Below are 13,791 nucleotides of genomic sequence, written 5' to 3'. Positions count from 1 at the left end.
GCCTGACCCTCCTTTCCTCTCTCTCTAAGCTGACTGTTTCACGGCACACCTCACATTTCTGGCTCCTTACGTTTTGCACAGAAGTTGCTAGATGTGATAGCAGCTGAAGAAAGAGTGAGAAAGAGGTGAGAGACAGTCAGAGAGAGAAAGAAATGTATGTGTGAAGGGAAGTGATGAAAATAGAGGTATGTGTGTTTGAGATGCTGTTTATAGAGGAAGAGCAACTGTTTATAAGCAGTCAACAGAAAGAGAAAGAGTCAGCAAGGGGAGGAAATGAACAATGGAGGGGAAATGATCAGTAATCTGCTGTGGTAGCTGTCTGCCTCCACAACAACAGCCTGTCTGGACCTCATTATAGGTAAATTCATCAAGCTTAGGGGCGAAGGCTGTTCATGAGGGTAAGAGGAAGCATGTGTGTGTTAATGTGTGTGTGTGTGCAAGAAAGCACATGAATGAATGCTACGAAGCAAAGACAGAGTTTTGAAATGTTTTGGTGCTGTGATCCTGTCAGCTCTTCTTGAAAGCTGTTTGTATTCGGGTATATTCAAAACGTCAACTTAGCTTATTGGAACTAGACAAGCCAGTTTGACTTTGCATTATGAAATATGTATGGGTTCAGCATTTGCCAGATGAATGCATTGCCATTCGCTGGAGATCAGCTATTCTTGCCAACTATTTCACACCGGTGGATTGATCTAGCAATTATTCAACAAGGTCTAATGTATCAAAGGGAAAGTCCAGGATATACCACCATTTAGATCTTTGGAAAAGATTCAGAAACGATATCAAAAAGAAAGTACTCAGATGAAATCTAACACATTTTTATAGAATAGCACTTTTAAAAGAGTTGTATTATTATAAAATGTTATACAATTATTTTCAGTATCACTAAAAAATAAATACATAATCTTGTAACTTGTAATGTAAAGCACATTTTGGATACTTTGTGTTCTACCGAGTTGATTATAGTTTCTACATCATATAGACACATCATGTTACTTGTTACTTAAAAAGTAACTACTAACTAGAAATGGCAAATAAATGAAGGGTAAACAAGTACAGTATTTCCCTCTGTGATGGAGTAAAAGTATAAATTGGCAGAAAATGGAAATACTCAAGAAAAGTAGCCTACAAGTACCTCAAATTGATACTTAAGCAGTACTTGTGTAAATGTACTTGGTCACATTTCCACCACTGTGTATTTAAAATAGCTGGGGTAAAAGAGGGAAACAATTGAGGGAGGGAGGGGGGAGAGAGGGAGAGCTTGCCGTCTGGAAAACAGCATCCCCCTCCTCCCTGCTCCTCCCCTCTTCCCTCTCGGCATCTCTCCCACGCTGCGGAGCGCTCAGCCTTCAGCTCCCCGGACCCTCCCAAACTCTCCCGAGGTTCAGCCTCTTTGTGTGTGTGTGTGTGTGTGTGTGTGTGTGTGTGTGTGTGTGTGTGTGTGTGTGTGTGTGTGTGTGTGTGTGTATATATGTGCATCGTAGCCTGCATGTGTGTGTGAGTGGCGAGTACTAGTGCTCAGTACTTTCCGTGTGTTTCTGCCTCTCTCTCTCCCTGCAGCTGAGGTGGGCGTGTGGAGCCTCTTGACCCTCTCTCGCCCACTCTCTCCCGAGTCTCCCCCTCTCCGCTGCAGCTACAGGGGGCTATGGATGGACTGCGTTTACCTCCACTCATCGAGGAGGCTCTGGACTCTACAGGTCTGTTCAGCTGTTTGTCAGTGTGTGTGTGTGTATGTGTGTGTTTAATCGCGATGATGTGGCTATGTTTAGCCCCCGTACTACAGATAAGCAGGAAAAGGTAGAGGGGTCGATGTCTATCTCTGCTGAGAAAGAGTGTTTACTCCCAAAGCGAGGGATAGTGTGAGCTGAGGAGCTGCAGAGAGCTGGTCAGCTGGTAGGAAGTGGGGAGATATTAGAAGGAGACTGTCTTTATTAGGATCTGTGCCGAGCTGATACACTGCATTTCTGTCAGCTGTGGACCTTTGATGGAGGCAACGTGCTGCCAGGTAAATATAGAGGGCTGGCACCCAGAGACATGTTTGTCAAGGCTGTGTTACGGGGCTGCGTGTGTTATTCTGAGACTGATTAATTAAATATTAGAACATTTAGTAGTTAGGGTTACAGTAGTTTCCTTTTTATAGTGTTTTGGGTTAGTATGGGGTATGTTTTTGGAGTTGTAATGTTGTGAATAACACACAAACTCTCTCAATTCTATATATCATTGATATATAATGTAAATACATTATATTTGTTGTCTGGGCCCCTGTTCTCAAGCTTCCTACAGCTTATTGGGCGTCCCATTTCACATGTCTCCATTATGTCTTATGATTGTATTTGTAATTTTTTTTTAAACTTGATGATGATGACAATGGATGGAGTCTGGATGTTATTAAGCTTCTTTTTATGCTAAGGTTGTTTTCAGCTCACCATGTATGCTTGTGGTGGACTCACTTTACATATAATGGTTGGGTTTGACAGCTGCTGTTGAGCTTGTTTGGTAACTTTATGAATGTGTGGCATTGGGAACAGTGCATTTTCACAGAATCAGTTAAGAACGTGTGGAATGTTTTCATGTGTGTCCGACAACAAGGAGTGTGTTTTCTTCATGTTTTGTATGGGCGTGAAGACAGAGCAGCTCTGTGTGGGACCCTCCTGTTGGGAGGATGTTTGTCAGTGTGGAGGGGCTCAGAGAGAACCACAGGTCACAGCCCTCTGACTGGCGGCCATGTTGCTTCCTTTTCCTGCGTAGTATAGGCTGCTGTCCTAAAACTGAACTTTCAATAACAAGCAGGAAGAATTATCTCTCAAAGCCCCCCTGCTCTTCAGAGTCAGCTGTAAACTATACACTGCTTTGTTGTTAGCGTGTCATTTCTTCTTTTGTTTACATTATGCTGATGCCTGCGTATTGACCATCATAACATTTGATGCCGTCTCAGGAGAAAAGCTTGTTCCTGCCGTCTAAACTCTGGAGACCACTTTCCTTTCATCACAGCCTGAGGCATGCTTTTCAGAAATTCAGCATCTAGTGATGGCAAGTGTGTGGTTTAATGGAGTGCGAATCCTAATTATAATAACGATAGACAAACAGCAAAGAAAAAGTGGACTTGGGTGATGGAAGGTATAAACTCATGTCTTTTTGAATTTCATACACCCTGGGATTTTAATGGATCTAAGTGCATTCATTTGGTCCTGGATCAGGTCAATTATCAATCTGACACTTTTATTTGAAATGTATTTTCAGCCCTGTTGGGACGTTGTTCCATACCACCCTGGAATTAATGCTTCTATGCCAACAGGGAATACAGATGCTTTTACACAAGCTCCCACTGATCAATAAAACACCATTAGCAGCTGATCTCAGCCGTCGGCCACCATATTGTTCCTCCCACTTGCACCAGTCACCGAGCATATCTCCCTCCATCCTTCTCTCTCCTCTGCTGCCTGTCCTACACAATATCTCTTCCCCCTCTTTCCATCGCAGTCCTCTGCTCTCTCCAGCGCCCACACACCCTCCAACACACTCACGTGCACACACAGGCATAGAGACACAAACCTTTGCACCTGCCAGTGCCTCAACCCACACATCGTTTCTCTCCTGTCCTCTCCGACTTTCCCCTCCACTCCTCTCCAGTGTTGTACTCTCATCTTGTGAAATGCACATCATCAGCAATATTCCCAAAGGGTGGCCAAACAGGGTTTATCTCAGCTCTTTAAATCTAATACATAGCAAAGTTGCTGCTGTAAACAAACTGTGTAGATCTGGGAGCTGCAAAGACCTCTGAGAAAAACAACAATGTGAGATTCTCACATCACTGTTTAATATTGCAAATCAAATGAAAACAAATCTTGTATGTTTTTCCACCCTCAGGCATCCCATTTCCTCTCCCCTGCCTGCACCATCCTATCCCATCAGACTTTAGAGCCTTTTAAAACAAGCTTTCAATGCACTCTGCAGGTACCTGACATAATTGAGTGTGCCACATGTTTTTTTAATTCTCACTAAGTTGAATAATGGAACAAAATCCTCAATTTCAGGGGAAAAAGAAGGTTCATGAACTCATAACTCCTTCCTGCAGCTTATGCTATTGATTTAAAATACTTTTATTCCCCCCTTGCAAAAAGGCTTGGCACTGACAACCTATCATTAGTGCACTCTCTCTCCCCATTAGTCTTTATGCTTTCTGGATTCGCTACCTGACAAGCTGTGGTGCCCCGTCTTTCCCCCTCGTTTTAAAAGGAGCCCTATCCTGCTTTTTTTGGGTTTTCCCTTTCCTGTAGTCTGTCCTATAGGTTTTGGTGCATGTAAATGGTTTGCAAAGGCTAGAATTCCAATGTTCCGTCCAGAGGGAGTTTCTCCCCCACACACTACCCCCCCCCCCCCCCCCCCCCTGCTTGATACGCCTCCTTTGGACTCTTGTGTTTACTTCTGTAACATATTGACATCACTATGCAACACTCGCACTTCCATTGGCTAGCCCTCAAACACATTGTACGTGATAGGTTAAGGGGCAATACAGCTCTTAGCGTTTGACCCATCATAACAGAGCCGGCCAGCTAACCAATCAGAGCAGACTGGGTTTTCAGACAGAGGGTGAAAAGAGCTGCTGCAGCACAGGCAGTATGAACAAATAAAGAGCTTTTTGAACATTAAAGCATGGAAACATGTAACAGAAGAGAAACAAAATACAAATATGAACCTGAAACAGGGCCAATTTAAGTGATTACAAATCTTTCACAGAGATAGATTTAAGGTGGGGGGCAACAATTGCTTGTTAATACATCATTTGTTTTCATGTTTTGTTCTCTTTCATATCCCTTAATGCAAAATAAGCAGATGTAGAAACAAACAGGGCACCACCACGTACGCCCATGAAGAAACATCTTCCCTGAATCTGTCACCTGCAGTAATTACACACTGACCCACTTTGTGCATGTTCATGTAATGAGGCTGATTTATACAGTATCTCTTTCTACAATGCCTTTATTCTGTTGACCCACTTTCTATTATTCCCTTTGAAAATGCAAACGTGGATTTTCCATTTAATTAACAGAGTGGCTCATTAAGTCAGTCCTACTCTTTGGTGCTTCTGATCCCGTTTCTTTTCTTGACGTCACGGGCTGCAGTTGTTCCTCACTTTCCCTGGAGTTTTCACGCTCAAACTACAGAGACAGAGGGAAAGAGATAAACATCGCATTGACCTCATTAAAGACCTCCATCCCTGTGGCTCGCTGCTCGTCTGAAGCTGCTGAGTCTCACAGTTTGGAGTCAGAACATCTCACATGATGCCGGCTTCACTATGAAGTGAGCTTTGTGGAGGGACACCTGATAAGATCACCTGGGCTTCTCTGTGGGGAAAAGCACTAGCAGACAAATGCCAAGCAAAAGTGTGCACAAAACAGCTTTATCGCCAAGGTCACTTTCCAGATGGTGTATCCCTGTGTTGTTGGTGTGCAGCGGTCACCATAGAGATAAACTAGGGTCCTGACTCCTTTTAGTTTCATGAGGAAGTGAGCATCTCCCAGGCCATTGCATAACTCCTCCTTCCTTGCATCTCTCATTGTTTTCTCCTCCTATGCTCCTACTTTGCTCTCGCTAAGTCTCTCCGTGATTTGCCGACTCCTACCTCCCTTCCCCAAATGATGTGTTGCTGAGGAAGTGTGCCAGTGCAGTGAACAAGCTAGCACCATAGTGCTGGGCTGGTTTCAAAGCTGGGGCGGTGTGCATTATGCATGGCCTCCTACACAGCTGCAGAGCTCCATGGCATACATGCACAGACTGCAGCTTAAACACGTGTGATCATATATGAGACTCATCACAAGTGGGCCTACAGTAAGAGATAATACAACACATGAAACACAAGCCTGCATATCACCATTTTGCGTACACACACAGGTTTAAGTACAATTACACACTTATGCATACATTTTATACACAGAGTTAGGGCTGCACGGTTTAAAGAAATAACTATTTGCATTTATATGTTTTTTTTTAAATTCCGATATGATGTGCGAAGTAAGAGGGAATGAAACAATATTCACATTATCATTGAAAATTATGCAAAATTATAATGTGATTTTTTAAATAAATGTGTAGAATTTGTTTTAGGCCGACTCCACAATACTTTATTCAGATAACTTTTGCAAATGTTGTCCTTAAAAAATATTGCGCTTACTACGATTAGGATATTCTATTAGTCCAAAATGCGAGAATAGAATTTCAAGTTATTGTGCAGCCCTATACACAGAATCACAAAAAGCTGCACACACACACACCTCTTACAGTGCCAGCACCACATTTCTCCTCATTAACATGTTCCAGCTTGGTTCAGCACGAGGCTCCATCACACTACACCTCATCACAGCCGCAGCTCCTGTTTCAGTGAGCCGTCATTTCTTTTTACAGCTGATTTGACTCCAGATGTTCCTCTCACCACAATGAAATGAGAAATAAGCAGTCAGGGGAAGAGAGCCACTTGTTACATAGAGAAGCTTACTTGCAATATATCACGTTTGAAATGACATTGCACCGGATTAAATAAAGCATAAACTATAACACATTTGTATCTTTCTTTTTCAGAAATATCTGGTTTGGTATACTGCCATCTACTCTTTATTATTATAGTGTTATAAGGAAATGTTTTAGTGAATTTCAGTTTTTGCTGCATATTGAAATAGGCTCTATTATGCCTTCTGGGTTTCCCTTACCTGTAGTGTGTTATAGGCTTTTGTGCATGTTAATGGACTGCAAAGACACATTGTAAGTAATAGGCTAAGGGGCGGGACATCTCTAAGCCGTTGACTAATCACAACAGAGCCGGCCAGCTAACCAATCAGAGCAGACTGGGCTCTGGTTTCAGACAGAGGGTGAAAAGAGGTGCTGCAGCATAAAGTATGAGAAAATTAAAGCACGTTTTGAAGATTATAGCATGTAAAGATGTCACAGTTGAGGCACAAAATACAATTATGAACCTCTAAATAAGCATATAAGCCCCTTTAATACACAGAACTGAAAGTCTGACAACAAAATCACACTAAGTGTTTTATGGAGAAGTCCTCACTCCTCTTCAATTAGGCAAAGTGCAATTATAATTACACTCCACACTTCATCTCCGAAAACCAAATCAGAAGCAAAACAACAGGCTTGTGTTGCCAAATGACTGTTCAAAAGTAATCTCGGACATCTTTTCTGAAATGCTGATGGACAACACAGCCCTGCTTGTTGTCTGTTTTATAAAGTGGCACAATGTTCGCAGTGACATACTCAAAGTGTTTGGCTGCAACGTGATTACGGAGGAATGTGTAGGCCAGATAAAGCCATCGTCTGCCTGGAGCGGTACCTCTGCTCCTGAGATGCCTCCCTCGCTCTTGTATGCAAGAAGCGTCCATGTCTAATGCAATCCCTGCGTGACTAAAGACCAGCACTGAGCCAAGTATGCTGTGGAGTGATCACAGGTGTCATTGCAGACAATTCTGCTGCACAATGTGTTTGACATTCACTCACAAGGTGAGGCGATAAAGCTTCCTTAAGGACTGAAGTGATAAACACACAGGTGGGAGTTGCCAAGAAGAAACACTGGACGTATAGGGATGGCTCTCAGGAAGGTTTTAGAGAGTTAATGATTGGCACAGAATGATATAGTGAGAGGCAGAAGCTTATACATTTGCATCAGAGGAAGTTAAAGAAAGTAGAGATGGGTGTTGTGGCCTGTCATATTAACAGATGTCCAAGACCATTCAGCAGCAGCAGCTACAGGAAGCGGGTAAAAAGTGCGCACTAAACTAAACTAGCACTATAACCTGGATTTCATTTGATTTTTAATCAGCTATCATTTGTGCTCATTGTAGGGCAGTCTAAATGCTACATATTCAAAATGTAAAACAAAGGACAAATTGTTAGAGCGAGCTTTCGGAATTATTACATCCGGAAAGATTCAGAAGCGAGTGATATTCAGTGGGGAGCTTTTTGTCTCTTGATGGCCTTTTAGCCGCTGCTGGCTGTACAAGCAGCTCCGGCCCCTCTCTTTATGACTAACTCATTACACCAGCATCAAAGTTTAATGACAAAATAGCCCAGTGCTCATGAAACCTCTCACATGCCTCTTAGGGGGGCTGCATTGTTTAAATGAGGACCATTATGAGACAGGAAGGATGTAGCCTGCTGCTATTGCTATAGATATGATTAGAAAAAGACATACTTGGTTGTCGTGGAAATAGTTACATCTCGTGAGGGGAACAACAAGGCAGAGAAATAATTACCACAAGAGATGGAAGCATCCCTTGAGCCAGGATTACCCCGGTGAGCATCACTTCTAATTAGATAGATCTTTAGTTAATGCTTTGCTGAGTCCCCTGCTGCACTTTTTTCCTGTCCCATCTCTCTATTCCCATCTCGGCAAACAATATTCCCCTCTCCCTTCCACACACTGCTTACAGTACAGACATAAATGTTCAGAGACCACTTGAAAATGAAAGATGCTGCACATCAATTTATGACTTGACCCCAGAGGGCATGTTATTGAGAAATAAGAGAGAAATGGTCTCAGGCCAGTGCGAGATGTAAGCTAAATGTCCTGGGATGAAACGGTTACACAAACGATCTTTTAACTGCACCTGAGAGCAAACCGACACTGTGAATACGCATTTAGCTTTGGCCGTTTCCCGCCTGGCAGCAAATCTCATCTACCTAATCGGAAAAGACTCTTCGGCCTCGTCTAATGAGAATTTACCCTCATGCTGTTGTGTCGAAATGATGCCCTCCCTTCTCGTTTTCTGACCGGCTCTGCATTCATCTCTGCAGCCTTGGCAACCAACAGCTTTAATCATGTCAAATTGAGTATACATCATAATGTTTCATTGGGCTTTGTAGACTCTCTTCAGGACGTTGATGCGGACGAGGAAAATCAACACAAAACAAAATAGAAAACTGCAGACAGCCATGAAATTTGACACGGTGTAATACAAGAGAGAAACGTTTTTGTCACATCTCTCGTACTAGCTTGTATTATTATGGACTTGGAGGTACATTGCTGAGTGGTGAGTCATAGTGATTGCTTCAGCATACAAGGCGTCCCCCCCCCTCTATCCGCATTGTGTCGGCTTACGCACTCCACCTACTGGTCAGAAATGTTAAGTCAATGAGCGGATAAACCAATGTAAAACAGATGTGTCTTAAAACTGTAACCAGTGGTCATCAAAAGGTATTTATTGATAATGTCTCAATTTATAACAACGTATCTAAACGTTTTGAGCCAAGACAGTTTAGGCTTATATTTTTGTATGCATTCTTCCTAACGTGATGGATTTATTTTGATCCCTTTCTATAAAAAACTCAGCTCTATTATAATAAGAAGTGTTGTCAGTATTTTTTCTATATTAAAACCGTTATGTGTAGTGGAGGTATATGAGTGCAATAGAGTTTGGTGTACAATAGACTCAATGCAAGATAAGATCACAAGATGGTGCTGTTGATCCAAAAGAAAACCGAGTGCTGTATTCGAATCAATTTAGGTTGATGACAAAAAGGTTTTTCACCTAGTCATCTCTCTTCTTGTCACCCTCTCTTTTTAATATCATGAATCCCATTTCTAATTTCACACTCATCTTTTCCTCAGATGACCCGAGCGATCTGAAAGCAGAGTGCAGCCCCCCCACCATGGACAACCAGATAACAGCGAAGGAGAGAGGCATCCTGCAGGAGAACAACGAGAAGGAGGAGATGGACCAGGAAGAGGAAGAGAAGAAGCTGAAGGAGGAGGAAGGGGAGGAGAAGATGAAGAAGCAGCAGGAGCCGCTGACGGAGGAGCAGGAGCTGGAGGAACTGAGGGCCCAGGTGCTGCAGCTGCTGCTGGAGCTGGACGACGCCAGAGAAACCTCCAACCAACACCAGGAGAGCTTCCACGAGCTGCAAGGTCAATGCTCTACCGTTACACTATATATTCATTATGTAGTGCCTTGAATCATTAATCGTCTTCTCACACAATCTTTTATCCAACATTTAATTACAGCCATCTGACCTGAAATCAAGAGCTCTTAAGCCACATGCAAACATCTTCCACATAACCTAAATACTGTCATTTCAGCCCAAACATTTAAATCTATCTTTCAATGCTAGAGAGATGCTAAATCTTTAAAGAAATACATGTTAAAACAATGTAATATAAAAAAATCTTTGAATAAGCTAGAAGTCTAGCATCTGTAACTGCATGGCAGATGTTTACGTCACAATTATCCACAACTAGAGTCCCCTTTCACCTTTAATTATATGGTGGCAATTCAATGCCATCTGCACAGTGGGATCCTAGCCAGCAACAGCTTAATGGTGTGTGTGCATTCATATGGCAGCTAAGTCAGTGGCAGGTTGAACAACAAGTTGATACGCAATGCTTTAAAAAAGAGGCCAATTTTAACCAATTCGGGCTATAAAGTAATTTCCTTTTAATAGTGACCATTCATGATGTATTTAAAAGCTCGACCACTGTCTTTATCTGCCGTTTGCATTCGACAATATTTTGTGACACCGAGTGTTTGCAGTGACTAATCGCCTCATTTCACTGATCACTATCATTTTCACTTTTGCGTTTCCTGCATCTCTACAATTGAGGTCATGCGTGAAATGTTAAACCATAAAACAAGTGGACAACACAGAGACTAAGATCGACATTCAGTCCCTTCATCTCAACTGTGTTGTCAATAAACAAGAAAAGCTTCAAACTTAATGAGCGATTACACATTTACATTTATGGCCTTCTGCCATCTGGAGTCTTCCTGCTATAAATCAGCTTAATTTATGTAGTAAGATGTCATGATCATGGATTCCATATTTAATCAATATTGCAGTAAAAAAGCAAACATTGCACTTTTCCATCTCAGTGATAGTTTACATTTGATCGGTTTTCACACCACAGAAGAAAACTCCTTCCTCTACCTGGACAGCTTAACTCATCCCGACGTCTCCGGTTCATCACAATCTAGTTGAACTCGTAGAAGCGTAATGTTTATATGCGGCCCGGCCACTGACACGGCCAGTTCCTCACAGGCGCTAAATGGAGCATCACATCATAGCTTAGAAATGATGAGCTTAATGTTCAGGGACACAAGCAGTGAGTAAGGCCTTGGGTATGGGCTAGTGAGCTCAGTGTGTGTGTTTGTGCATATTTATGAGTGTGTGTATATGACTGTGTCACACTAAAAGACACGGTGAGCTCAGTTGTTTGTTTGGCAGCGGTAGAGGCATTCCTCAGACAACTGTGTTCATTCTGAGGGAGGCTTCCAGACTGGCTGTCCTAAATCGCATTGAGAAAACACATTTGTTAAACTCCCTCTGAGGACAGTCAGCTGTCCCCATGCTGGCAGCTGTTGGGGTGGGGGCTGTGGAGGTGGTGGGGGTCCTGAGTGACATGGTCAGAGAATGATGTAAGGTGAGGTGAAGGAAAAAAGGGTCTATAGAGGATTATTAATACGAGCTGCAAATCATGCTAAACTCACGAGAGACAGGACAGGAAATGAGAATGGGGGTGGGAATGACATTATATCCACCAGTAGAAAAATGTAAAGCTGTAAAGCTGTAGTTTTGCTGAATTTTCGGTTACCTCAGGGAAAGTACAGCAAACTAGACTCCCTGCTATATTTTCAAACTACACTGAACAAAAATATAAATGCAACACTTTTGTTTTTGCTCCCATTTTTCATGAGATGAACTCAAAGATCTAAAACATTTTCTATATACACAAAATAACCATTTCTCTCAAATATTGTTCACAAATCTGTGATAGTGAGCACTTCTCCTTTGCCGAGATAATCCATCCCACCTCACAGGTGTGGCATATCAAGATGCTGATTAGACAGCATGATTATTGCACAGGTGTGCCTTAGGCTGGCCACAATAAAAGGCCACTCTGAAACATGCAGTTTTGCTTTATTGGGGGGGTCCGAAAACCAGTCAGTATCTGGTGTGACCCCCATTTGCCTCACGCAGAGCAACACATCTCCTTCGCAGAGTTGATCAGGTTGTTGATTGTGGCCTCTGGAATGTTGGTCCACTCCTCTTCAATGGCTGTGCGAAGTTGCTGGATATTGGCAGGAACTGGAACACGCTGTCGTATACGCCGATCCAGAGCATCCCAAACATGCTCAATGGGTGACATGTCCGGTGAGTATGCTGGCCATGCAAGAACTGGGATGTTTTCAGCCTCCAGGAATTGTGTACAGATCCTTGCAACGTGGGGCCGTGCATTATCATGCTGCAACATGAGGTGATGGTCGTGGATGAATGGCACAACAATGGGCCTCAGGAGCTCGTCATGGTATCTTTACATTACATTGCATTTAGCTGACGCTTTTATCCAAAGCGACTTACAATAAGTGCGTTCGACCAACAAAATATAAACTTGAAGAAAACAGAATCATATAAGTACATCAGGTTTCATAGAGCAAAAATATTTCAAGTGCTACTCAACTGGCTTTAGGTAAGCCAGTCCTTTATTAGTATATAAGTGCTTTGTTAATAGTTCTATCGCTCGAAGTGGAGTCGAAAGAGATGAGTTTTCAGTCTGCGCCTGAAGGTGTGTAAGCTATCTGTTGTCCTGATGTCAATGGCGAGCTCATTCCACCATTTTGGAGCCAGGATAGCAAACCCACGTGTTTTTGCTGATGGGAACTTGGGTCCCCTTCGCAGCGAGGGTGCAGCGAGCCGTTTGGTTGATGCAGAGCGGAGTGCACGTGCTGGGGTGTACGGTTTAACCATGTCCTGGATGTAGGAAGGGCCAGATCCATTCGCAGCATGGTACGCAAGTACCATTGTCTTGAAGTGGATTCTAGCAGTTACCGGAAGCCAGTGGAGGGAGCGGAGGAGCAGCGTGGTGTGGGAAAATTTAGGACGGTTGAAGACCAGACGAGCCGCTGCATTCTGGATGAGCTGCAGAGGTCAGATGGCACATGCAGGTAGACCAGCCAGGAGGGAGTTGCAGTAGTCTAGGCGTGAGATGACGAGAGCCTGGACCAGAACCTACGTGGCTTTCTGGGTCAGCTGGGGACGTATCCTCCTGATGTTGTAAAGCGTGTATCTGCAGCAGCGGGTTGTAGCAGCGTTTGCAGTGAAGGACAGGTTGTTATCGAGGATCACGCCCAGATTCCTTGCAGTCTGAGTCGGGGAAACAACAGAGGTGCCGATGTTGATTGTTAGGTCAAGAGTGGGACAATCTTTTCCCGGAAGGAAAAGCAGTTCAGTCTTGTCAAGGTTGAGCTTGAGGTGATGAGCAGACATCCACTGAGAGATGTCAGCTAGACAAGCAGAGATGCGTGCGACGGTATCTCTGTGCATTCACAATGCCATCAATAAAATGCACCTGTGTTCGTCGTCCATAACATACGCCTGCCCATACCATAACCCCACCACCACCATGGGCCACTCGATTCACAACATTGACATCAGAAAACCGCTCACCCACACGACGCCACGCACGCTGTCTGCCATCTGCCCTGAACAGTGAAAACCGGGATTCATCCGTGAAGAGAACACCTCTCCAACGTGCCAGACGCCATCGAATATGAGCACTTGCCCACTCAAATCGGTTACGACGACGAACCGGAGTCAGGTCGAGACCCCGATGAGGACGACGAGCATGCAGATGAGCTTCCCTGAGACGGTTTCTGACAGTTTGTGCAGAAATTCTTTAGTTATGCAAACCGATTGTTGCAGCAGCTGTCCGAGTGGCTGGTCTCAGACGATCTTGGAGGTGAACATGCTGGATGTGGAGGTCCTGGGCTGGTGTGGTTACACGTGGTCTGCGGT

The 13,791-nt window shown here is 43.6% G+C and overlaps 1 protein-coding gene across 8 annotated transcripts in view; it reads left to right on the top strand.

Annotated features, from left to right (window-relative positions):
* The window catches only part of LOC117447628 (coiled-coil domain-containing protein 136-like), a 30,979-nt gene that overhangs the window by 90 nt on the left and 17,098 nt on the right, over window positions 1–13,791 (top strand). For 2 of the 8 annotated variants that reach the window (XR_004552251.2, XM_034084414.2), the window contains exons 1-2: window positions 1,416–1,700; window positions 9,614–9,910. Coding sequence is in view for 7 of the 8 variants with exons in the window: in XM_034084414.2 (XP_033940305.1) it covers window positions 1,649–1,700; window positions 9,614–9,910 (349 nt within the window). In the remaining variant the exon portion in view is untranslated. The other 6 variants (XM_034084413.2, XM_034084409.2, XM_034084411.2 and 3 more) reach the window with 6 other exon arrangements.

This window comes from Pseudochaenichthys georgianus, chromosome 6 (assembly GCF_902827115.2).
Source record: "Pseudochaenichthys georgianus chromosome 6, fPseGeo1.2, whole genome shotgun sequence".
Taxonomy (NCBI): Eukaryota; Metazoa; Chordata; class Actinopteri; order Perciformes; family Channichthyidae; genus Pseudochaenichthys; species Pseudochaenichthys georgianus.
This window is presented reverse-complemented; position numbering and strand designations above follow the sequence as displayed.